Source organism: Anomaloglossus baeobatrachus, chromosome 6 (assembly GCF_048569485.1).
Source record: "Anomaloglossus baeobatrachus isolate aAnoBae1 chromosome 6, aAnoBae1.hap1, whole genome shotgun sequence".
NCBI classification, from domain to species: domain Eukaryota; kingdom Metazoa; phylum Chordata; class Amphibia; order Anura; family Aromobatidae; genus Anomaloglossus; species Anomaloglossus baeobatrachus.
Genome location: NC_134358.1, coordinates 343,330,441 through 343,354,872, shown reverse-complemented (window position 1 = coordinate 343,354,872; position 24,432 = coordinate 343,330,441). Strand labels below are relative to the sequence as shown.

General features: G+C 45.0%; 1 protein-coding gene across 14 annotated transcripts in view; it reads right to left on the bottom strand.

Annotated features, from left to right (window-relative positions):
- The window catches only part of TRIO (trio Rho guanine nucleotide exchange factor), a 3,493,742-nt gene that overhangs the window by 2,287,360 nt on the left and 1,181,950 nt on the right, over positions 1-24,432 (bottom strand). For all 14 annotated transcript variants that reach the window (XR_012724343.1, XR_012724344.1, XR_012724345.1 and 11 more), the window contains exons 31-32: positions 19,160-19,252; positions 14,840-14,951 (exon numbers count right to left, since the gene is read on the bottom strand). Coding sequence is in view for 11 of the 14 variants with exons in the window: in XM_075314973.1 (XP_075171088.1) it covers positions 14,840-14,951; positions 19,160-19,252 (205 nt within the window). In the remaining 3 variants the exon portion in view is untranslated. The remainder of the gene's footprint in view (positions 1-14,839; positions 14,952-19,159; positions 19,253-24,432) is intronic.

Below are 24,432 nucleotides of genomic sequence, written 5' to 3'. Positions count from 1 at the left end.
TGCAGCGGGACACAGAATTTATCGGGCGGCGCTGGAGTCAGCTGACTCCTGATCTCACAGCCCGCACACGCTGCAATGGCTGCAGGTGGATTCCTTCTCATGACCGTTCCGTTTGTCCTGGTCAGTTCCTGGTTTTTTTTGCGGCCCCACAGACAGGAGCATCTTTTCAATGTCTTTTGTGTAGGATCGGATGGCACGCGGTAGCACTTCCATGTGCATCCGATCCTACAAAAAAAAAACACATCGGATGCCGTATGTCCTCTCCGTTATTATGGAACATGTCCTATTCTGTTCCGTAATAACGAACCGTGACTCAATACAAGTCAATGGGTCCGCAAAATTCCCGGAAGCAACACGGAAGCACTTCCATGTGACTTCCGTTGGGTGCCCGTGCAGTCAGTGTCCCGCTCCAGCCCCGCGGCTGCCCGCTCAGCAGTGTCAGCAGCGGCCCGCACTGCAATGTCAGCAGCCGCGGGGATGACAAGCACTACCGTCAGGAGGTTAGTAAGTTCATTACATACGGTGATGAAGTCCTGCCCTCCTGACGTCAGCGGTCGTCACTGCCTTCTATGCCCGCCGCTTGTCACATCACCTCTCGCTGTCGACATGAGACTGTGACTAGTGGTAACGTCACGGGCCGCTCGCGATACTTTGTTTGTGAAGGCGGCGGTCATTGAACTCGGTGACAGCGCTGCTGTCAGGAGTTCAGCGATCATCGCAGGCAATATACCTCGCTAACCTCCTGATAGCAGCACTCGTCATGCCCTGCAGTGACCTGGGCTGACCTATTGATGTTAGCTCAGGTCACTGCACGGCTCTCCCAGCAAATAGGGAACATTCTGTTCTTCATTGACTGGGACATTGACTATGGTATGGATCATCGTGGGACCCCCTTGGATTACACCAGACCTGGATTTGTTTTTCTTTCTAATAAAGTGGTGAAAGAGGGAATGTGTTGGGGAGTGTTTTTTCAAATAAAAATGTGTTTGTTGTCTATTTTTTTTTTTTTTTTTATTACTGCCTGGGTTGGTGATGTCGGGTATCTGATACACGCCTGACATCACTAACTCCAGGGCTTGATGCCAGGTGACATTACACATCTGGTATTAACCCCATATATTACCCCGTTTGCCACCGCACCAGGGCAACGGGATGAGCTGGCGCGAAGCACCAGGACTGGCACATCTAATGGATGTGCTACTTCTGGGGCGGCTGCAGCCTGCTATTTTTAGGCTGGGGAGTGTCCAATAACGGTGAACCTCCCTAGTCTGAGAATACCAGACCACAGCTGTCCGCTTTACCTTGGCTGGTGATCCAATTTCGGGGGACCCCGTGTTTTTTGTTTTAAATTATTTAGTTAATTTAAAATAACAGTGTGGGGGGGGGCCTCTGTTTTGGATTACCAGCCAAGGTGAAGCTGCCAGCTGTGGTTTGCAGGCTGCAGCAGTTTGCTTTACCCTAGCTGGCTACAAAAGATAGGGGGACCGCATGACATTTTTTTTTTATTTATTTATTTTTTGGCTAAATACAAGACTAAGCACCTTAGTGCCACATGACAGTCACAAAAGGGTGCCAGCTTAGAATATGCAGGGGGGTAGGACATTATATATGTCTTTCTTATCTATCTATCTATCCAGCCCTCTATTCATTCATTCATTCATCCCTCTATCCCTCTGTCTCTATATCTATCTATTCATCTCTATATCTACTCATCTATTTATCTTTCTTGCTGCTTCCGTTTTTTGCAGTCCGCAAAAAAACCCGGAAGGCACGCAGATGTCACACGGATGCCACTAGGATGCATCCGTGAAACAAAAGGACCGTTTTTTGTGGCCCGCAAAAACGGAACGGTCATGTGAATGTAGCCTTAACAGCAGTCGCTGCCTGCTGCCGATCACATGTGACCGTGTGCGGGCTGTGTGTGCGGGCTGTGTGTAAAGTAGTTCAGCTGAGTTCAGATTAGCTGACTCAAGTGTCGGCCGATCAGGCTGGGGCCACACGGGGATTACTGCGATCCCCTCGCATTACACTCGGCTCACGCTCAGTACAGTAGAGCTGAGTGTCATGCGTGTGTCCCTGCGACTGAGGTCCAACTGTGCGAGCAGACACTCAGCAGCGGGGGCGGACCGCCACTCGAGGGGTGGGCCAGCACTGAGGAGTGGTGGGAGGGATTTCTCTCCCTCTCTCCTCCGTAGTCCACCGATGTACCGCAAGTGCAGTGCGATTTTTCTCTCACCACATACACTTGAATGGGTAAAAGAGAGAGTCTTGCATTACAGTTGTAGCATGCTGCGATTGTTTTCTCGGTCCAATTAGGGCGGAGAAAATAATCGCTCATGTGCGCTAACACACAGGCTAATATTGGTCCGAGTGGAATGCGATGTTTTATCGCACTCCACTCGCACTGTGTTTCTCGCCGTGTGGCTTAGACCTTACTTGTTACAATGTCCCCCCTGCATCCATCGCAGCGTGTGCAGGCTGGAGTTCAGCTGAGTTCAGATCAGTGTTGGACTGAACTCCGCTGACCTCACAGCCCGTACACGCTGCAATGGATGCAGGGGGACACAGAACAAGTAATCGGCTGACACTGGAGTCATCTGATTACTTGGGATGAATTGAGCAGTAAAATGCTCTGGTGCTCGATGGGCGAAGCCCATGTCGATTTTTTTTTTAAAAATTCACTAAAAAAAAAAAAAAAAACAAACAAAAAATCACATTGTTTGTGGGCTCCCGCTGCATTTTCTATTGCTAAGGGTAACCCAAGCAGCTACTGGCTGCTAACCCCCGCTGCTTGGTGTTACTTTCACTGGCAATAGAAATCCAGGGAAGCATTTTTTTTTTTTTATAAAGGTTTTTGCCTGAAAACTTTTTTAAAAAAATGACGTGGGCTTCGCCATATTTTTGTATGCTAGCCAGGTACAGCAGGCAGCTACGGGCTGCCCCCAACCCCCAGCTGCCTATTTGTACCCGGCTGGAAACCAAAAATATAGAGAAGCCCTTTTTTTTTTTTATTCATGAATTTCATGAAATAATTAAAAAAAAAAAATGACATGGGCTTCGCCGAATTTTTTGAGTCCAGCCAGGTACAACTAGGCAGCTGGGGATTGGAATCCGCAGTGAAGGGTGCCCAAAATTTCTGGGGCCCCCCGCTGCGAATTGCAGTCCACAGCCGCCCCAGAAAATGGCGCTTTCATAGAAGCGCCATCTTCTGGCGCTGTATCCAACTCTTCCAGTGGCCCTGATGGCAGGTGGCACGCTGGGTAATAAGGGGTTAATACCAGCTATGTTTTACCAGCTGGTATAAAGCCCGAGATTCTTAATGTCAGGCCAAGTTTGACCTGGCCATTAAGAATCTCCAATAAAAAGACCACACAGAGAAAAATACTTTATTAGAAATAAATACACAGACAAAGTAGGGACTCCATGTTTATTACTCCCTCTCACTCCTCCACGATGGAGAGATTTCTGTACTGACCATGTCAGGAGAGAGCGAGGGAAAAGAGAGAGAGCGAGGGGGGGGAGGAAAAGAAAGCGAGGGGGGGAGGAAAAGAGAGCGAGGGGGGGGGGAAAGAGAGCGAGGGGGGGGAAAGAGAGCGAGGGGGGGAGGAAAAGAGAGCGAGGGGGGAGGAAAAGAGCGAGGGGGGAGGAAAAGAGAGCGAGGGGGGAGGAAAAGAGCGAGGGGGGGAAGGAAAAGAGAGCGAGGGGGGGAGGAAAAGAGAGCGAGGGGGGGAGGAAAAGAGCGAGGGGGGGGAGGAAAAGAGCGCGGGGGGGAGGAAAAGAGAGCGCGGGGGGGAGGAAAAGAGAGCGCGGGGGGGAGGAAAAGAGAGCGCGGAGGGGAGGAAAAGAGAACGAGGGGGGGAGGAAAAGAGAGCGAGGGGGGGAGGAAAAGAGAGCAAGGGGGGAGGAAAAGAGCGAGGGGGGAGGAAAAGAGAGCGAGGGGGGAGGGAAAGAGTGCGGGGGGGAGGGAAAGAGAGTGCGGGGGGAAGGAAAAAGAGAGTGCGGGGGAGGGAGGAAAATAGAGCGCGGGGGGAAGAGAGCGCGGGGGGAGGAAAAAAGAGCGCGGGGGGAGGAAAAGAGAGCGAGGGGGGGAAGAGAGCGAGGGGGGGAGGAAAAGAGCGAGGGGGAGGAAAAGAGAGCGAGGGGGGAGGGAAAGAGTGCGGGGGGAGGAAAAGAGCGCGGGGGGGAGGAAAAGAGAGCAAGGGGGGGAAGAGAGCGAGGGGGGGAAGAGAGCGAGGGGGGGAAGAGAGCGAGGGAAAAGAGAGGGAGAGGAGAGAGGGATAAGAGGGGGGCAGAGAAGAGGGGGAAGAGGGGAGGGGGAGAAGAGTGGGGGGAGAGAAGAGAGTGGGGAAAGAACGGGGGGGGGCAGAGGTGCTCTGTCACCAACTGTCTCCACTCTGTGACTTGTGGTGCAGGTGACAGAGTGCAGACAGTTAGTCCCCATGCAGCAGGACAGATGGCAGAGCACAGCGGTGACATGCCTGTCAGTGTCTTGCTGCTGGGAGGAGCAGATGATCACACTGCCCGACACCGGCCGCTCTCCTGACATCGCAGCAGAGCGGGCGGGTGGAGAGTGTGATCACATACTTACGTGCAGGGGGGGATTCAGCTGAAGAACACCCCCCCCCTGTACTGCACACTGGCGCCCCGTGCCTCACCATCTGCAGGGCTCTAGCCGGCTCCACACTGACGTCCTCCGGCTCCTCCCCTCGATGCTGGGCTGTGATGTGCGGTAGTTACTGCCTACAGCCCTGTCACTCAATCTGAGTGGTGCCAGCCTCCTCTGACGTACCCGTCTTGTTTGAGAGCCCGGAAATGCCGGGACGTCAGAGGATGCTGGCGGCCACAGCTCCAGGGGGTCATGTGACCGGCACTGAGTGTGCAGGAAGCGCCGCTCAGTTCCAGAACTGGAAACAGAAGACAATGGAGAAAACGCCTAGAAAGGTAAGTAGAACTCCTACAGAAAATAAAAAAAATGGGTGAACCACCCCTTTAATAAACTGCTTGACTTGTCAATAAACTGTGTTTCCTGTGCTACCTTGCACCGCAGCCAGTGAGTGAGTAAAACTCACCATTATACCCTGTGGGAACGGTGTGCAACCTCACAAATGGATAAAAAAAATGAACCAGGTAGAATTAACTATGTGACTGGGGATATACAAAGTTAAGGTGTCTAAGAGCAGAACTAAAAGAAAAGTTGCTATAAGTGAGTGAAATTTTGGTAAACTGGCAGGAAGCAAAGCAGGTTAGTTGCAGTTAAACAGTGATTTACAGTTGTTTTTAAGTCTTAAAACAAACCTAACCAAATATCTCTAACCCCTTCATCTCCCAACCTATTTTCACCTTCCTAACCAGGCCAATTATTTTAGTTCTGACCAGTGTCACTTTATAAGGTAATATTGAATGAATAAAGCTCTGATGCAACCATAAATCGGTGCTCAGAAAAAGGAGATAATAATAATATAGATTTCTGGCACACACAAGTTTGTGAAGAAATAATATAATTTATTTGTAAATTATTTCTGCAAAGAGTCAGACCGCCAGTTTTGCCAACATTTCAGCTCTTACATTCAGAGCCTTCGTCTGGGCAAAATGGATCTAGTGATAAAAAAAATAGAAAATATCAATTTTCAAAAGAGAGACCAAAAAACAAGCAGAAAATAAACAGAAAATAAAGTATATACAGTAAAAACATGCGCAATATTTTGTTGGGTAATCATCCAAAGGTACATCATTAATAATATCTATAAAAATAGGACCGCACAGGCTAATGATAACATGGCAACATGATATCACATAGCATACCCTGTACAGGCACTTACTCTACCTTGCTTCTGCCCACAAGGCATCCATTACTACTCTACAGAGCTTCCTAGTGTCCACCCCAGTGTACCCTATGTCATATCATGTTACCATGTTATCATTAGCTTGTGTGGCCCTATTTTTCTAGATATTATTAATGATGTACCTTTGGATTGGATGCCATCGCCTGTTCTTTATTATAGTATATTATTTATTATGGTGGTTTTTTGTGCCTTATTGCATTTATTCTATATCTCTGATTGCATAATTTGCATGTGTCATCCGTGACCTGTTGTATACTTGTACCACATAATTCCCCAGCATGCTCATTTTTGCAAATTATCAATGTATGATTACCCGACAAAATATTTCACATGCATTTACTGTATATACTTTATTTGCTGTTTGTTTTTTGGTCTCTCTTTTGAAAATTGATATTTTTAAAATTTTATATCACTAGATCCATTTGGCCCAGACGAAGGCTCTGAATGGAAGAGCTGAAATGTTGGCAAAACTGGCAGTGTGACTCTTTGCAGAAATAATTTACAAATAAATTATATTATTTCCTCACAAAATTTATAAGGTAATAACTCAAATGCTTCAATAGATCCCAGTGATACGAAGAATGTTTTTTCGTGACATATGTACTTCATGATAGTGTTAAATTTAGGGCAATGTTTTTGTGTTTATTTGTGAAAAATAAATAACATATTTGGCAAAAATTTTAAAAACTTCACAATTTTCTAAATTTGAATTTTTATGCCCTTTAAGGGATTCAGTTATCAGGTTTTTGCCACCTAATCTGAGAGCAACATAATGTACGGGTATAGATCCTGATTCCAGCGGTGTTTCACTTACTGGGCTGCTTAGTGTAGTTTTGATAAAAAATATCACTGTTTAATCAGCAGTAAATTATCATTAGAAGACTACTTGGCATACTTGGCATGCTGCCAGGTAGTCCAGCATATTCAGCTTGTCAATTAAGTAATCCATCTTATGATTTAAATTGTGCTGCTGTGATACCATAATTTCCCACGGGATCAATAAAGTTTATCGTATCGTATATTCATGAGCTTTGTATAACTGCTAGATCTACAGCAGAGAAAACATTGCTGTCACTGACATAAAATCAAACAGCTCAGAAAGTGATAAATCGCTGGTCTCGGTCTCTACATTATGCTACTCTCAGATGAGGTAGCAAAATCCTTTAAATCAGGGAGTTATGTCACACAAAATAAAGGCTAAATAACATTTCAAACAAAATTTACAAAACTATTTTTCTAGGGACCACATCACATATGAGTGACTTTGAAAGGCCTAGGTGACAGAAAATACGCTAAGTGAAGTGACACCATTCTAAAAAATGCACACCTCACACTGTTCAAAATCACATCTAAAAAGTTTAACCTTTCACATGCTTCATAGAAAATAAAGCAATGCGGTAGGAAAAATAAATGAAAATTTTACTTTTGTCCACAAAAATTTTACTTTAGTCACATATTTTACCTTTTTAACCCCTTCACGACCGCGGGCAGTAAAATTACGTCCTATTTTAACGTGACTTAACGACCAGGGACGTAATTTTACTGCCTAAACTTCATTTGATTGCCGTGGCCATAGCAACGGCTTTCAAATGATGTCCCCTGCTGTTTCTTACAGCAGGGGACCTTTGCTTGACCCTAGGGGGGGCGGCATCGCCACCCCCTATCGACGATCGATGTGATTGGCTGTTCAAATCTGAACCGCCAACCACATCGATCGCACTAATTTCGGCAAAAATAATGCCCGAATTAGTGCGATCCTGTGAGATCCAGCTATGAGATGCCGCAGCTGCTGCAGCATATCATAGGTGGACCTCAAACATGTCTCCCCCAGCCCCTGCAGCACTGATTGGAGCGATCGTGCTATGACGCGCAATCGCTCCAATCAGTGTGCAGTGGGGCGGTGTGATTTGCCGGTGGCCGCCCTCCCCAGGCCTGTGCTGGCCTGCGAGCCCTCCCCCAACATGTCTGCAGCGTGCAGTGGCTGGTACTTGTGGTACCACGCCACCGCCGCTGCTGCCGCCGCCGCCGCCCTAGCTGTCACCGCTGCTGCACGTGAGTACTGTGCTCACTTTGCAGCCAGCCCGTGCGCGCTCCCGTGGTGCCCCTGCGCGCTCCCGTGGTGCCCCTGCGCGCTGCCATGGTAGCCCCTGCCGTGCCCCCCCCCCGCGATCTGCTCCCCCCAACCCCCCCCCCCCCCCCGACATCCCGATCTGCTCCCCCCGCGATCTGACTGCCTCCCCCATTATCTCTGTTCTGCAGCTCCCTCTCCGGTCTCCCCCTCTGCTCTACCCCCTCCCCCTCTGCTTCCCCCCCCCCCCTCTGCTCTCACCCCCCCCCTCTCCCCCTCTGCTCTCCCCCGACGTCCTCTTACCTGTCTTCACCGGCCTGATCACATCTGCGTCCATCGCTGGGTCCTTCCTGGGCATTCTGCTGATCTGCCTGCTGCTCCTGTAAAGCTGTCCATCTCTCTGCCATCTGTTCCTCTGCAGCTCTTCTGGTCAGTGATCCTCCTGCTAGTCCTCTGGGTACTGTGAGTATAACTTTTTTTTTTTTTTCCGTATCCCCTGTCCATTTTTACACCTCATCTGTCCGTGCGTCCCGCCAAGCGCTGATCAGGGATGCAGATAACGGATCGGCATCCCTGCTCAATTTTTGGCGTGACTTTTTTTTTGTTTTCCGTATCCCCGACGCTTTTTGTATCGCATCCGTCCGTGCGTCCCGCCAAGCGCTGAACAGGGATGCAGATAACGGATCGGCATCCCTGCTCAATTTTTGGCGTGACTTTTTTTTTTCCGTATCCCCGACGCTTTTTGTATCACATCCATCCGTGCGTCCCGCCAAGCGCTGATCAGGGATGCACATAACGGATCGGCATCCATGGTCAATTTTTGGCGTGACTTTTTTCCATATTTGCGACGCTTTTTGTATCGCGTCCGTCCGTGCGTCCCGCCAAGCGCTGATCAGGGATGCAGATAACGGATCGGCATCCCTGCTCAATTTTTGGCGTGACTTTTTTTTTTTTTCCGTATCCCCGACGCTTTTTGTATCGCATCCGTCCGTGCGTCCCGCCAAGCGCTGAACAGGGATGCAGATAACGGATCGGCATCCCTGCTCAATTTTTGGCGTGACTTTTTTTTTTCCGTATCCCCGACGCTTTTTGTATCACATCCATCCGTGCGTCCCGCCAAGCGCTGATCAGGGATGCACATAACGGATCGGCATCCATGGTCAATTTTTGGCGTGACTTTTTTCCATATTTGCGACGCTTTTTGTATCGCATCCGTCCGTGCGTCCCGCCGAGCGCTGATCAGGGATGCACATAACGGATCTGCATCCATGGTCAATTTTTGGCGTGACTTTTTTTTTTTTTACGTATCCCCGACGCTTTTTTTTATCGCATCCGACCGTGCGTCCTTCAGCGGCCGATCAGTGCACTGCGTCTGTGCGTTTGAAAAGTCAAATGGCGCTCCTTCTCTTCTGAGCCCCGCCATGCGCTCAAACAATTACTTTCCACCACATATGAGGTATCTGCGTACTCAGGAGAAATTGCACAATACATTTTATGGTGCATTTTTTCCTGTTACCCTTGTGAAAAAAAAAGCTACCTAGTTGAAGCAACCGTTTTGTGGTAAAAAAAAAAAATTTTCTTTTCACGGCTCAACGCTATAAACTTCTGTGAAGCCCCCAGGTGTTCAAAGTGCACATCAAACATCTAGAAAAATTATTTGAGGGCTCTAGTTTCCAAAATGGTGTCACTTGTGGGGGAGCTCCACTGTTTAGGCACCATAGGGGGTCTCCAAACGTGACATGGCGTCCGCTAATGATTCCAACCAATTTTGCTGTCAAATGGCGCTCCTTCTCTTCTGAGCCCCGCCATGCGCCCAAACAATTACTTTCCACCACATATGAGGTATCTGCGTACTCAGGAGAAAATGCACAATACATTTTATGGTGCATTTTTTCCTGTTACCCTTGTGAAAAAAAAAGCTACCTAGTTGAAGCAACTGTTTTGTGGTAAAAAAAAAAATTTTTCTTTTCACGGCTCAACGCTATAAACTTCTGTGAAGCCCCCAGGTGTTCAAAGTGCACATCAAACATCTAGAAAAATTATTTGAGGGCTCTAGTTTCCAAAATGGTGTCACTTGTGGGGGAGCTCCACTGTTTAGGCACCATAGGGGGTCTCCAAACGTGACATGGCGTCCGCTAATGATTCCAACCAATTTTGCTGTCAAATGGCGCTCCTTCTCTTCTGAGCCCCGCCATGCGCCCAAACAATTACTTTCCACCACATATGAGGTATCTGCGTACTCAGGAGAAAATGCACAATACATTTTATGGTGCATTTTTTCCTGATAGCCTTGTGAAAAAAAAAGCTACCTAGTTGAAGCAACCGTTTTGTGGTAAAAAAAATTTTTTTTCTTTTCACGGCTCAACGCTATAAACTTCTGTGAAGCCCCCAAGTGTTCAAAGTGCTCATCAAACATCTAGAACAATTATTTGAGGGCTCTAGTTTCCAAAATGGGGTCACTTGTGGGGGAGCTCCATTGTTTAGGCACCTCAGGGGGTCTTCAAACCCGACATGGCGTCCGCTAACAGGTGCAGCTAATTTTGCACTCAAAAATTCAAATGGCGCTCCTTGCCTTCCGAGCACTGCTGTGTGTCCAAACATTTGATTTCCACCACATATGAGGTATCTGCGTACTCAGGAGAAAATGCACAATACATTTTATGGTGCATTTTTTCCTGTTACCCTTGTGAAAAAAAAAGCTACCTAGTTGAAGCAACCGTTTTGTGGTAAAAAAAATTTTTTTTCTTTTCACGGCTCAACGCTATAAACTTATGTGAAGCCCCCAGGGGTTCAAAGTGCTCACCAAACATCTAGAAAAATTATTTGAGGGCTCTAGTTTCCAAAATGGGGTCACTTGTGGGGGAGCTCCATTGGTTAGGCACCTCAGGGGGTCTTCAAACCCGACATGGCGTCTGCTAATGAGTGCAGCTAATTTTGCGTTCAAAAATTCAAATGGCGCTCCTTCCCTTCCGAGCTCTGCCGTGCGCCCAAACAATTGATTTTTACCACATATGGGGTATCAGCGTACTCAGGAGAACATGCACAATAAATTGTATTGTGTACTTTCTCTTTTCTCCCTTGTAAAAATGAAAATTTTATGGCTAAAGTAACATTTTTGTGTTAAAAAGTAAAATTTTCATTTTTTCCTTCCACATTGCTTTGGTTCCTGTGAAGCACCTAAAGGGTTAATAAACTTATTGGATGTGGTTTTGAGCAGTGTGAGGGGTGTAGTTTTTAGAATGGGGTCACTTTTGGGTATTTTCTGTCACCTAGGCCTCTCAAAGTCACCTCAAATGTAATGTGGTCCCTAAAAAAATTATTTTGTAAATTTTGTTGGAAAAATGAGAATTTGCTGATGACCTTTGACCCCTTCTAACTTCCTAACGGAAAAAAAATTTGTTTCGAAAATTGCGCTGATGTAAAGTACACAAGTGGGAAATGTTATTTAGTAACTATTTTGTGTGACCTATCTCACAGATTTATGGGCATAAATTTTCAAAGTTTGAAAATTGCGAAATTTTCAAAATTTTCGCCAAATTTCCTAAATTTTCACAAATAAACGCAAAAAATATCGGCCTAAATTTACCACTGACATGAAGCACAATATGTCACGAAAAAACAATCTCAGAATCGCCAGGATCCGTTGAAGCGTTCCAGAGTTATAACCTGTCAAAGTGACACTGGTCAGAATTGCAAAAAATGGCCTGGTCATTAGGGTGTTTTAGTGGCCGGGGGTGAAGGGGTTAAAAGATTAACAAGAGAAACTGCACTGTACATATAGCGCAATTTCTCCTGAGTACGCGGATACACCATATGTGGTAGAAAACCAGTGTTTGGGAACACGGCTAGGAAGGGAAGGAACCCTATTTGACTTTTTGAATGCAAAATTTCCTGGAATCGTTTCCAGACTCCATGTTGTGTTTGAAAAGCCCCTGATATACCCAAACAGTGGAAACCGCCAACAAGTGACTCCGTTTTGTAAACTAGACCCTCAAAGGAATTTATCAAGATGTGCGGTGAGCACTATGAATCCCCAGGTGCTTCACAGGATTTTATGATGTTGAGCCATGAAAATGAAAAAAAAAAAAATTTATTACAAAAAATGTTGCCTTAACATCATTTTTTTCATTCTCACAAGGGTACCAGGAGTAAATTGATTCCAAAATGTTTTGTGATATTTATCGTGAGCACGCTGATACCCCATATGTGGTAGGATGAGAAACTGTTTGGAGACACTGTCAAGCTCTAAAAGGAAAGAGTTACCGTATTTTTCGGACTATAAGATGCACCGGACCATAAGAAGGCACCCTGGTTTTAGAGGAGGAAAAAAATTTTAAGCAAAAAATGTGGTCATGACACACTGTTATGGGGCGAAGATCTGCTGCTGACACTACTATGGGGGTAATGTCCCCAAATTCTCTACTAAGGTACCCCATCATGGTAATGATTCTCCTGCCTTGTGTATATATATATATATATATATATATATATGTCCCTCATCCTGGTATAGCCCCATCTTGCTATATACTGCCATCCTGGTATGTGCTCCCATCCTGCTATATACAGTACGTCATCATCCTGCTATATACGCCATCATCCTGCTCATATACCCATACCCCCATCATCCTGCTCATATACCCCCATCATCCTGCTCATATACCCCCATCATCCTGCTCATATACCCCATCATCCTGCTCATCTACCCAATCATCCTGCTCAAATACCTCCATCATCCTGCTCATATACCCATACCCCCATCATCCTGCTCATATACCCCCATCATCCTGCTCATATACCCCCATCATCCTGCTCATATACCCCCATCATCCTGCTCATATACCCCCATCATCCTGCTCATATACCCCCATCATCCTGCTCATATACCCATACCCCCATCATCCTGCTCATATACCCCCATCATCCTGCTCATATACCCCCATCATCCTGCTCATATACCCCCATCATCCTGCTCATATACCCCCATCATCCTGCTCATATACCTCCATCGTCCTGCTCATATACCCCATCATCCTGCTCATATACCCCCATCATCCTGCTCTATACCCCCATCATCCTGCTCTATAAACCCATCATCCTGCTCATATACCCCCATCATCCTGCTCATATACCCCCATCATCCTGCTCATATACCCCATCATCCTGCTCATATACCTCCATCCATCCTGCTCATATACCCCACATCCATCCTGCTCATATACCCCCATCATCCTGCTCTATACCCCCATCATACTGCTATGTCCTGCATCTTGTAGCACAAAAAAAAAACCGTTTACACTCACCTTTCCTCACTCCACGCAGCGTCGCTCCTCCTCCTGCCTGCCAGTCCGCGGCTGTGTAGAGCCGGCCACGATCCCTGCAGCACGCAATCTCCTCCTGTCTGTGCCGGCGCGGCTGTGTGTACACGTGCGCACAGCAATGACGTCATCGCTGTGAGCACCGCTAGTTTCCACACAGCCGCGGCCCGGCAGACAGGAGGAGATTGCGTGCTGCAGGGATCGTGGCCGGCTCCACACTGCCGCGGCCCGGCGGACAGGAGGACATCGCGGTGCTGCAGGGGAACAGTGAGTACATTGATTCACTGAACCCCGCGCTGATAATGATGCACGGGGAGCAGTGAATACAGCCGCACATGATCACTCCAGGCTGTAAATGCCAGGGGTGATCACGGCCGGCTGTTAATTATGCGCGCGTCCCCGCCCATCCTCCCGCCCACCTGTCAGACTCAGCACCGGCTTCAGCGCTGAGAGATGATGGGCGGGACGATGCGTGAATATGTAATGAGCGGGCCCACATGGTCATAGGAGGCGCTGCTGCAGCCTGCGCATGCCGCCGATGACCCGCTCCACCGCAGCACCCTCATTCCCTGTAGCCCTATATTCAGACCATAAGACGCACCCCCCACTTTCCCCCCAGAAGTTTACATACACTATCTAAAAAGACACATACGCATATTTTTCTCACTATCTGTCATGAAATCAGAATATACCTTTCCAGTTTTAGGTGAATTAAGATTACTAAAATTACTTATATTTGTCAAATGCCAGACTAATGAAAGAGAATATTTTAAGGCATTTTTATTACTTTCTGTAAAGTCAAAAGTTTACATACAGAGAGTACTATGCCTTTAAACAATATGGGACTGCCCATATGATGATTCATGTCTGTAGAAGCTTCTGATAGGTTTATTGGCAACATCTGCATTACTTAGACACACAAGTGTTGATGTACTTTAATGCATACCTGAAACACACTGCTTCTTTGTGTAGTGTCATGGGAAGGTCAAAAGAAATCAGCCAATATCTCAAGAAGAGAATTGTTGACTTGCACAAATCTCGTTCATCCATGGGTACAATTTCCAGATACCTGAAAGTGCCTTGTTCATCTGTACAAACAATTATGTGCAAGTACAAACAAGATGGGAATGTCCAGTCATCATACCGCTCAGGAAGGTGATACCAGACATGAATGTGCTGTGTGGTAAGAATTTACTATAATTTATAATATGCATAGCTCTAAGCAGAGAAGTATCAGGTTTTGAAAGAGACAGACCTATATCATATAGACCTATATGATCCTCTGTTAGAGATTTTTATAAACTGATATTCAGGATCGGACCGCAGCTGAATTGCCAAGAGTTTCATAGCAACAGCAGACAGGAAGGTATGCAAAGGCTGCTGGGAAATGTAATTTTAGCAGGTAAGAATATGACAGCCCACTCAGCTCTGTGAAGTTGGAAGCATTTAGGGGCAGAAAGATGAAAAAAGTACAAGAAAGAAACTTTATGTTGGGCTTGTACTGTATATTAATAGTCACAAAGATACTGTGCAAAACATATTGCCATCGTGAGACAAACCTTTTACGTGCCATGAAAATGTGGCATATTTCTGTAAGTTTTGAACAATCTTACCTTCTAGCATGCTGAGGTGCATGGCATCATTTGCTCTCTTTGGAACACTAAGCATGACCTCTAAACCATCCTTTATTTCTCCTTTTCCTTCTTCACAACAAGTCAGAAGCTCCTGAATTTGAGGAAATTAATAAAGAATTATATATTACCTATACTGAGTGTATGTGCTAGTTGATGCTAGTGTAGTTTATGTACATTTTCTAGTTTGTTTGTTTTTTCAAACTTATTTTAATTGATAGACTGTAAAGCATTAAAAAAAATAACAGAATGCTTAAGTGTGAAAGAAAGTGAGGAAAAAGTCTTAAGGTACCGTCACACATAACGAGATCGCTAGCGAGATCGCAGCTGAGTCACGGTTTCTGTGACGCAGTAGCGATCCCGTTAGCGATCTCGTTATGTGTGACACTTACCAGCGATCAGGCCCCTGCTGTGAGATCTCTAGTTCTTGCAGAATGGTCCAGGCCATTTTCTTCAAAGGCGATGTCCTGCTGGGCAGGACGCATCGCTGGGTTTGACACTGTGTGACAGGGTCCCAATGACTGCGGAGATCGTTATACAGGTCGCTGCTGCGACCTGTATCGTTACTGCGTCATTGGTAAGGGCTAACTGTTTGACATCTCACCAGCGACCTGCCAGCGACTTACCAGCGATCCTTATCAGGTCATATCGTTGTCGGGATCGATGGTAAGTCGTTATGTGTGACTGGGCCTTAAGAGGTAGTTAGGAGGATATCACATAGATGAGGCAGAAACAAGCAGAATGATTTAGGGAAAAAGTAATCTGTGCATCTATAGGCAAAAAATTGGTTAATTTTTGACACGCTGAAACTCACAAAAAGCGTAAAGTACTTTGCTCTTTTGTTTCTCACACCACTGACATGATAGGAAAACAGTAGGCATGAAGGCATTCTGCTTTGGCAGAACTGTGTACCACAAGAGTCATCCAACTTCCTGTACTCTGCTAGCAAATGATGAATTATCACTGAGGTTGTAGATTCACTCTTTCTGTTCAGTCGAGACAGACAGAGAGATATTTAGATTTTTTTTTCCTAACTGTCCAGAAAGCAAATGTCCTTTTCTAGTACTAGACCAGCCTTAAAAAGGTTGTCCCATGAATAAAGTACATTTTAATCAATAGATCTTGGTATAAAAATATGTTCTAAAATTAGATGTTAAAAAAAAAATATTACTGTGCCGAGATCATCTTATAAATGTGCCCTAGCTATGTATTATGTAATGGATGTGTATGACTTTGCAGAAATATGGTTTGAACATATTACAGCTCTTGGCCAGGGGAGGACACAAAAAGAGAACACAGGCAAGACAGCATGGAATTACAGCTTATTCTTTATGTTACGTTAAACATCTGTTTCTAAATATGTTTTACGTCACAGAAAGAACCAGCTGTGCTTCCATGCTGTTCTGTCTGTATGTTCGCCACTGTTTCCTCTGTTGCCCAGGAGCAGTGGTATACTCAGATCATGTTACTGCATTGTCAGACACAGTAATAACACAGTACATAACAAAGAGACATTTATAATAATATCTCAGTACAGGAATATTTTTTAACACATTCAATTGAGGACATTATTATTAAAAAATGTATTAATTAAAATCTATTTACCATGTGGGACTAACCATTTGGTGTCTAAGTGGATTGATTACTCAGTTGTCAAGGGGCCAACTACTCCAAGTTTTATGTAGTTAAAGGCAATTTATTTAGAATTTCTTACCTTAAGTAAAATATTGATAATGGGAGACTGTTCCAAGCTGGAAAAACTGTCTTCACAATATAAGATGCACATATACAGTACATACATGTCCCTCAAACACCGAACCTGTATCTTTCCCAGCAGATGACAACTTAATTATTCTGCCATCGTCTACTTCGACAGTGGCTGTTAACATTTGAAAAGCCTCTGTTAGTCTCTGACAGAGGCATTCAACATGCGTCGACACGGGGGAAGCATTATTCCATGCCCCCGTCGGTGCACCAATGACAGGAGTGCAAGGCGCTGAAGGATTGCTGTGATAGCCAGGCATCTTCTACGCTTGGTGTGACAGCTCTCCTGTGAAAACCAGTGTTTAGCTGGTGTTAATAGGAGACCGAGATTTTCACTGTAAAGCACATATTTTTTTTTACATTTTTTTCTTTCCAAATTTTTACATTTTTTTCAATAAGTAAATTAAAAAAAACTATGCATGTTTGGTATCTGCGTAATTGTACTGGAGAATCATTGTCAGGTCAGTTTACCAAATAGAGAACATAGTAAATAAAAAAGCTCCAAAACAATTGTGAAATTGAACTCTTTTGCTACTTCAACACAATAGGATTGTTTTTCCCACTCTCCAATGCATCACATGATAAAATAAATGGTATAGTTTAAAAGTACAACTTGTCCCACAAAAACCCATTTGGTTGAAAGGATGCAAAAATAAAATAAGTTAAGGCTCTTGGAAGAAGGGAAGGAAAAAGGAAAATGGAAAATAAACCAGTCATAAAGGGGATAAAAATGTTAATAGGTCAAATGCCATGAGAATGTGAACTAGGAATCTCCTCTGTTGTGTCCTGGACGTAGCCTGACAGTAAACGGTAGTACAGGCTATCTCCAGTTCAGCATTCTAAAAGATGTGGTGGACTACTACTGTGAGCAGCCCTATTACTTCAGCACTTTCAATATTAAGGCCATGTGCGCACACAGCAGATTTGTTTCTCCAGCGAAAAACGCACCTTCTGCACTTACCTGCAAAAAAACTCACTAAAAACACATGCGTTTTTACTATCATTTGGTGCATTTTTGCTGCGGATTTACTGCATTTTTGCCAGCGGTTTTGTCCCTGCGTTTTTTTTAACATTGAACACAGGGAAAAACACAGAAAAACGCAGAAAAGAAGTGACATGCTGTTTCTTTTTAATGCAGAAATTCGGCAGCAAAACCTGTAGGGAAAAAAAAGCAGTATGCGCACAGCATTTGGATTTCTCATAGACTGCTGGATTTGAAGATTGAGGGAAGGAGCCTACTAATGCTCATTATCGCAGGCACTATTAGTATTACATTTCTAGACAAAGCCTTCTTAAATTCTGCATTTGCCTCTGTAAAATAAAAACCTTTTACTCACTTCCTGAGCCGGCACCATTCCAGTATTGTCTGCAATAGATCCTTTGATGCTTGAGTGACATTGTGTGACACAATCAGTGGCAATACTTCCATGGGACCAAACTCGAATGCCCGATGGAGGTATGAATGAAGCAACCCTTGTGAATGCTAGGAGACCCGACCCCAACATGGAAAACATGTAGTGGAGAAGAACAATATCCTACAATACACTGAAAGCATACACACACATTTGTGTACGTACCAAAACACAATAGCCTAGTTGTAACTGAAGATTACCATAAAATGATTTAAATCATAACTGTTGTTTTAATTTTTATTTAATAAGTCAGTAGTACACATGAAAATGAGCAACTTTTTAATATATCTTATGAGACAAATGTGTTTTCCTCTGAATTTTCCATTATTGAGATAGGAGATGGCAGTTGTTACTGATGAGATTCTATGTAGATAGAAGGGGGTGGGACTCTGCATTTAGCTCCTCCCTTCTTTTTATCATAGAATCTCATCAGTAATAACTGCCATCTCCTATCTCAATAATGGAAAATTCTTCACTAAACACAGTTTACCACAGAATTAAGAATTCTGATAATAACTGATCAATTTCTGGCAGAGAAAAGCAAATTTGTCTGATAAGATATATTACAAAGTTGCTTATTTTCCTGTGCACTGTTGATTTATTAAATAAAAATTAAAACAACAGTTACACTTTAAATGAATATAATAAATAAGTGGCTTTTTTCTTGTGCATAATGTGTTAATTATTATTTATTTTTTTACATGAGCAGCAACAGACTGTCTGAGTCCTTATCTTTTGTATTGAAAAATCTAATAGGCACGTTAAAAGGTCATTGTAAAGAGAGTGGAAGTTGTGACATTATTTATTGTGTTATCTGCTGTGTAAAGGGGTGTAATCCTGTCACTGTAATTGTACCTCTGATGAAAATGAGCATGCTTGAAAACTCTTCTTGAAAAAACAGGAATTCTAAAATATCCCCAATGGCAACTGCGAAAATTGTAAAATTACTTCTTTTTTTAATGCAGATCGTGATATGAAATTGTCATTGTCAACATTTTGGTACGTACACATGTAACACAAGAAAATGATTTAAACAAAAGAATTTTTTTATTACACAATAGTAAAAAATATATTTGTAGAAATACATGTAGTAATGTGAAGGCAATATGCGAAGAAACAAACTTACCTTTAACAGTAGCTGATATTTTGTTATTCGCTGCACAGGTTTAATAAGGTAAGAAGAAATTGAGTTTGCCAATTCATGGCGCTGCTGAATTTCCTGCAGAGTAGAAATATATATATTATATATATATATATAAAAATAAATATATAAAGCATTAATGAACAAATCTGACAGCTACAGTTAAAAATATGCATATTTGAAGCCAATTTCTATAAATATTCAAGGCCTCAGGTTAATATACGGTTCTCCACAGTACATTTATGGTACAATGGGCAAAAAAATCTTGCAAACTGCAGTGTGTGTACATCGTGGTGAATGGTGATAAAGCGTACTCGCAAGTGGAGGCAACACCACCAGCATCAGGGGTCAGCTGTATAGTATAGCTGACAACTTGTTGCAATGGCTGCAAGCAATGCCCAGTCACTTAATCCTTCATATGTTGTAATATGTGACCTTAGCATGTAGAGGTTTTGAGAGGGAGGGTGTTCCCTCCCTCACTCAATCGGCACTCTGGCAATGTGATGGTGGGGTGCTAATGGCTCTCATGCCAAACGTCGATCAATGACCTCTGGGTGTGCCAGGTAAAGAGGTGAACTGTTACTTACTGAAATAACAATAGAAAAAATTCTTGATGGTTGTAGTTTCCAAAATGGGGTCATCTGTGGTAGTTTGACTTTTTTTTGGCATCTCATGTGCTCCACAAACCTGATATTTTATTCATATTCAACTGAAATAAAAATTACTCTCAGAAAGTCAAATACCACCTTCTGGGCCATTCCAAAAGCTAGAACAATTGATTTCGACCATCTATAGGGCATTGCCACATTCATGAGAATTATGGTAAATTGTGGAGTGTAATTTCCCTCATAATACCACTTGTTAAATATTTGGGATTAAAGAACAATTTAGTGGGAACATTTAATTTATAGTAGTCACATCCCATTGTTATAAAAAATATGAAGTACCAGTGGGTTCAAAATGGTCACTACACATTGTAGATGAATTCACTGAGAGTTGCATTTTTTGAAATTAGGTCAGTTGTGGGGGATTTTTGATGTTTGGCACCTCTAGGGCTCCAAATGCAACATGAAATTTACAATCTATTCCAGACAAATTTAACGCGAGAAGTTATGTGGCGCACCTTCCATTGTTTATCATACCATGTGTTCAAACAGTAGAATCCTACCATATATGAAATACTGCCTCTATGAGAAGACATTAACAAATTGTGGTGTCCATTTTCTCCCCTTGCAAACATGAAAAACATGAAGCTAAAGCATCATTTTAGTTGGAATAATGAAATGTTTAATTCCACATTGTATTAATTCCTGTGAAGCACCTGCTGACGATTAGTTTGAAAAGAGTTAATTCCTGCTAGCCCCTGAATTGCTACTGGAGTCACAAGTTGCTGAAGACCTATCAGAGCCACCTCCGCCCTTTAAAAGATGGTGGATCCTGCTCTTCCATGACGAATATACCAAAAGCGTCATCGGTCTTGGTGCATGGTGATTCAGCTGCTGGGGCACTGTTGTATGCTTTTGAGTTGTGTTGTGGAGACACCCTTGTCGTTTTGTATTTCCTTCCTCTTTTTTATTTCCCCTTTGCACATATTGTCTTTACCTCCGGGAGTGTGAGTTTAGTTCCCAGTCTGTCTATTTGTGTGGGGATTTATCACTCCAGTCCTGGCCCCTCCCTGGGTAGGATTGAGGGGTATAAGATCAGGGCTTCTCAGGATTTAAGGTTATGATAAGAGTCCAGACCTTGCCACCATCAGGCGTACAGTTAGGGGCTCCCTTAGCCTGAAGGCCAGCTTAAGCGGGCTTTACACACTGCGATAGCGGTCCCGATATTGCTAGTGTGGGTACCCGCCCCCATCTGTTGCGCGACACGGGCAAATCGCTGCCCGTGCCGCACAACATCGCCCAGACCCGTCACACATACTTACCTGCCCGGTGACGTCGCTGTGACCGGCGAACCGCCTCCTTTATAAGGGGGCGGTCCGTGCAGCGTCACAGCGACGTCACTGAGCGGCCGCCCAATAGCAGCGGAGGGGCGGAGATGAGCGGGACGTAACATCCCGCCCACCTCCTTCCCTTCGCATAGCGGCCGGGAGGCAGGTAAGGAGAGCTTCCTCGTTCCTGCGGCGTCACACGGAGCGATGTGTGCTGCTGCAGGAACGAGGAACAACCTCGTTACTGCTGCAGTAACGATTTTTGAGAATGGACCCCCATGTCACCGATCAGCGATTTTGCACGTTTTTGCAACGATGCAAAATCGCTCATCGGTGTCACACGCAACGGCATCGCTAATGCGGCCGGATGTGCGTCACCAATTCCGTGACCCCGAGTTCGCATTAGCGATATCGTAGCGTGTAAAGCCCCCTTTAGGAGTCCGGACTACCAGTCACTCCATTACTATCATAACAGTTATCCCTCTTTTATATCATAAAATTAAAAACTATCAACAAATAAAACTTTTGGCATTTCATGGGCAGGTAAATTTGAATGAATTAAAATCTTATATTTACAATAAGTTATCATTATTATGATTATTAATATTTATTTACTTATACAGCGCTATTAATTCCACAGAGCTTTACATACATTGGCAACTCTGTCCTCATTGGGGCTCACAATCTAAAGTACCTATCAGTATGTTTTTTGATTGTGGGAGGAAACCGGAGGAAACCCATTCAAACAAGGGAAGAACATACAAACTCCTTGCAGATGTTGTCCTTGGTGGGATTTGAACCCAGGACCCCAGCGCTGTAAGACTGCAGTGCTAGGGGGCGTGGCTTAGCTATGGTGGTGTGAGGACGCATCTCCTTTGAGCTCCTCAGACCCAGATTAAATTAACCTACTGGACCCTTCTCATCAGAGGCTAAATGAACCGGAGGAGGACAGCGGCTATGAAGAGGGATCCCCCAGCATCCCAGAGTGGCAGTGCAGCGGTGGATCGCTTATTCAGAGGCGGGAGGCCTTCCCCAACTTCCAGGCCTGCTACAGCAATGGCGACGGCGGCCGCGCGGTCCTCACCAGAAGCCACACGCGCAGGACCTGACAAGGCAGCGGGGAAGGCAGCGACACCAGCGGCAGATATGGGGCAACAGGGAGCGGGCGCTGCTGCAGCGGGACCCGTGACCCAGAACATGCACTCCAGCCCTGACAAGTCAGGAGGCGATGCAGGAAGATGGCGGCGGGGAACCCCGGTCTCCACAGGTGCAGGAAAACATGATGTGTCTCTCTGGTGCGGTGAATGGGCGCCCGGATGCAGGGGAAATCCTTTCTGGAGGTCCCAGTAATATGCTCCCCCTAGAAGACCACTTACCTTTGGAGGGAGCACAGAGGAAACAGACCCCAGATGCATGTGGGAGACAGGCAGGGGAGCAGGCCCTGCGGGGCATTAATCCCATCATGGCCTCAGCAGAGACAGACCGCATTTTACAGCTATTATCAGCTCTCCCTACCAGGAATGATCTAGACTCTCTAGTAGCAAGGATGGAGGCTGCACATGAAAGGGCATTATCTATAGTTAGAGGAGACATTGATATGATTAACACTCGCACTGCTGTAGTGGAAAAAGATGTGTCTACCCTGTTTGAAAGGGTTACTGCATTAGAGCAAGATCTCTCTAAATCCAAAATGCAAGTGCAAAATATTACCATTCTCTTAGATGATCAGGAGAACAGAGGAAGGCGCAATAATGTCCGCCTGAAAGGCATACCAGAAAATATTCCAACAGCAGCCCTCTCCAAGACAGTGAGTGCAATTATCAACAAGGTCTCAGGAGGCACAACAGACACTCTATATGTAATTGACAGAGTTCACCGGGTGTTTCGCCAGGGACCCATAGATGCTGCCTTTCCACGTGATGTCTTATGCAGATTACACTACTACACTGACAAGGAGGACATTCTGAGAAATGCATGGGCCTATGGGACTGTCTCTTACGAGGGGTCAGAAATAAAGCTCTTTCCGGATGTCTCCTCCCGGACCCTCTACATGAGACGTCAGCTTATGCCAGTGCTGCAGAAGATCAAAGAGAAGGGAGCTACGTATAGATGGGGCCATCCTTTTCATCTCATTGTCAGATATGGTGGAGATCAATTCTTCCTGAAACGTCCGGAGGAGTTGGAGGGACTTTATAGTTTTCTGGGCACGGATGCAGTAGAGGTCCCCAATTGGCTACAATTAGACAGACTGCCCGGCCTGCCTCAGAGAAAGAAAGGGGGCAATCGCATGACCCAGAGATCACGGGGGAGCCCACGGGGGCTCACATCTGCGGAGGAGCTTGCGCAAGGGTCTTCGGACTGATGGTCACACTCGGAGGAGTGACATTTTTATGTCTATTATGATCTTACTCTCCCTAAAGGAGTGGAGGGAAAGGTGGGAGGGACTTGTATGTCTCCTCGGAACTCGCGGTCGGTAGGGGATATCCTGCGGGTGTTCTAATACGAATCAGATACACCTGCCCTACGGCCGACGGATTTAATGCGTTATTGCAGTATGCGATACACGTTCTATAAGTTTTCATTCCTGATGTTCTATTCCTCTGGTTAACGTACTCTAAGATAAGTGCCCCTCACCCCGATGCCTCACAGTTGAGGGGTGAGGTGTTGGATCTAGTTAACTGTATATTTTTTGCATGTATATCTGGGGGTTTGGGGAGCTCTGACCCCTGGTTTTCTACGTACCCCAAGGGACGCTCTCCCGTTTAGAGAGCGCCAAGTCTCAAACGGGTGTTGAGACTGTAAAAATCTATACAATCTGGTCAATAAACCAGCTACTTGAACTGGTTTATTCTTTTCATACTTTTCTTCTCATCTCTGCTTCTTCTTCGGTCTAATCTTATACCTTTTACTTCACCCTTCTTATTCATCTCACGTTCTACTTACATTCTTCTCTCTTCTGAGCTCTTCTATTCCGTACCCACCAACAACCCCCCCCCCTCTCTGATCCCACCCCGTGTTTCACTAGTGGGGGGACATTCTATTACTCACTGTTCGCCATGCATAGGGCGGGAGACACTGAGGTGAAATGCGGGACAATAAATGTGAAAGGACTACATAGTCCTGGTAAGAGATCCATTTTGACAAATATGCTGAAAAGGTCTCATGTTCAAATTGCTTTTTTGCAGGAAACACACCTTTGCAAACACAAGATGTTCAAGTTGTCATCTCGGTGGTTCCCTGAAGTTTACCACAGCTTCTCCCCCGACCCGAAGTCCCGAGGAACAAGTATCCTTATATCTCGCTCCGTTCCCTGGGAGTTCTTGGA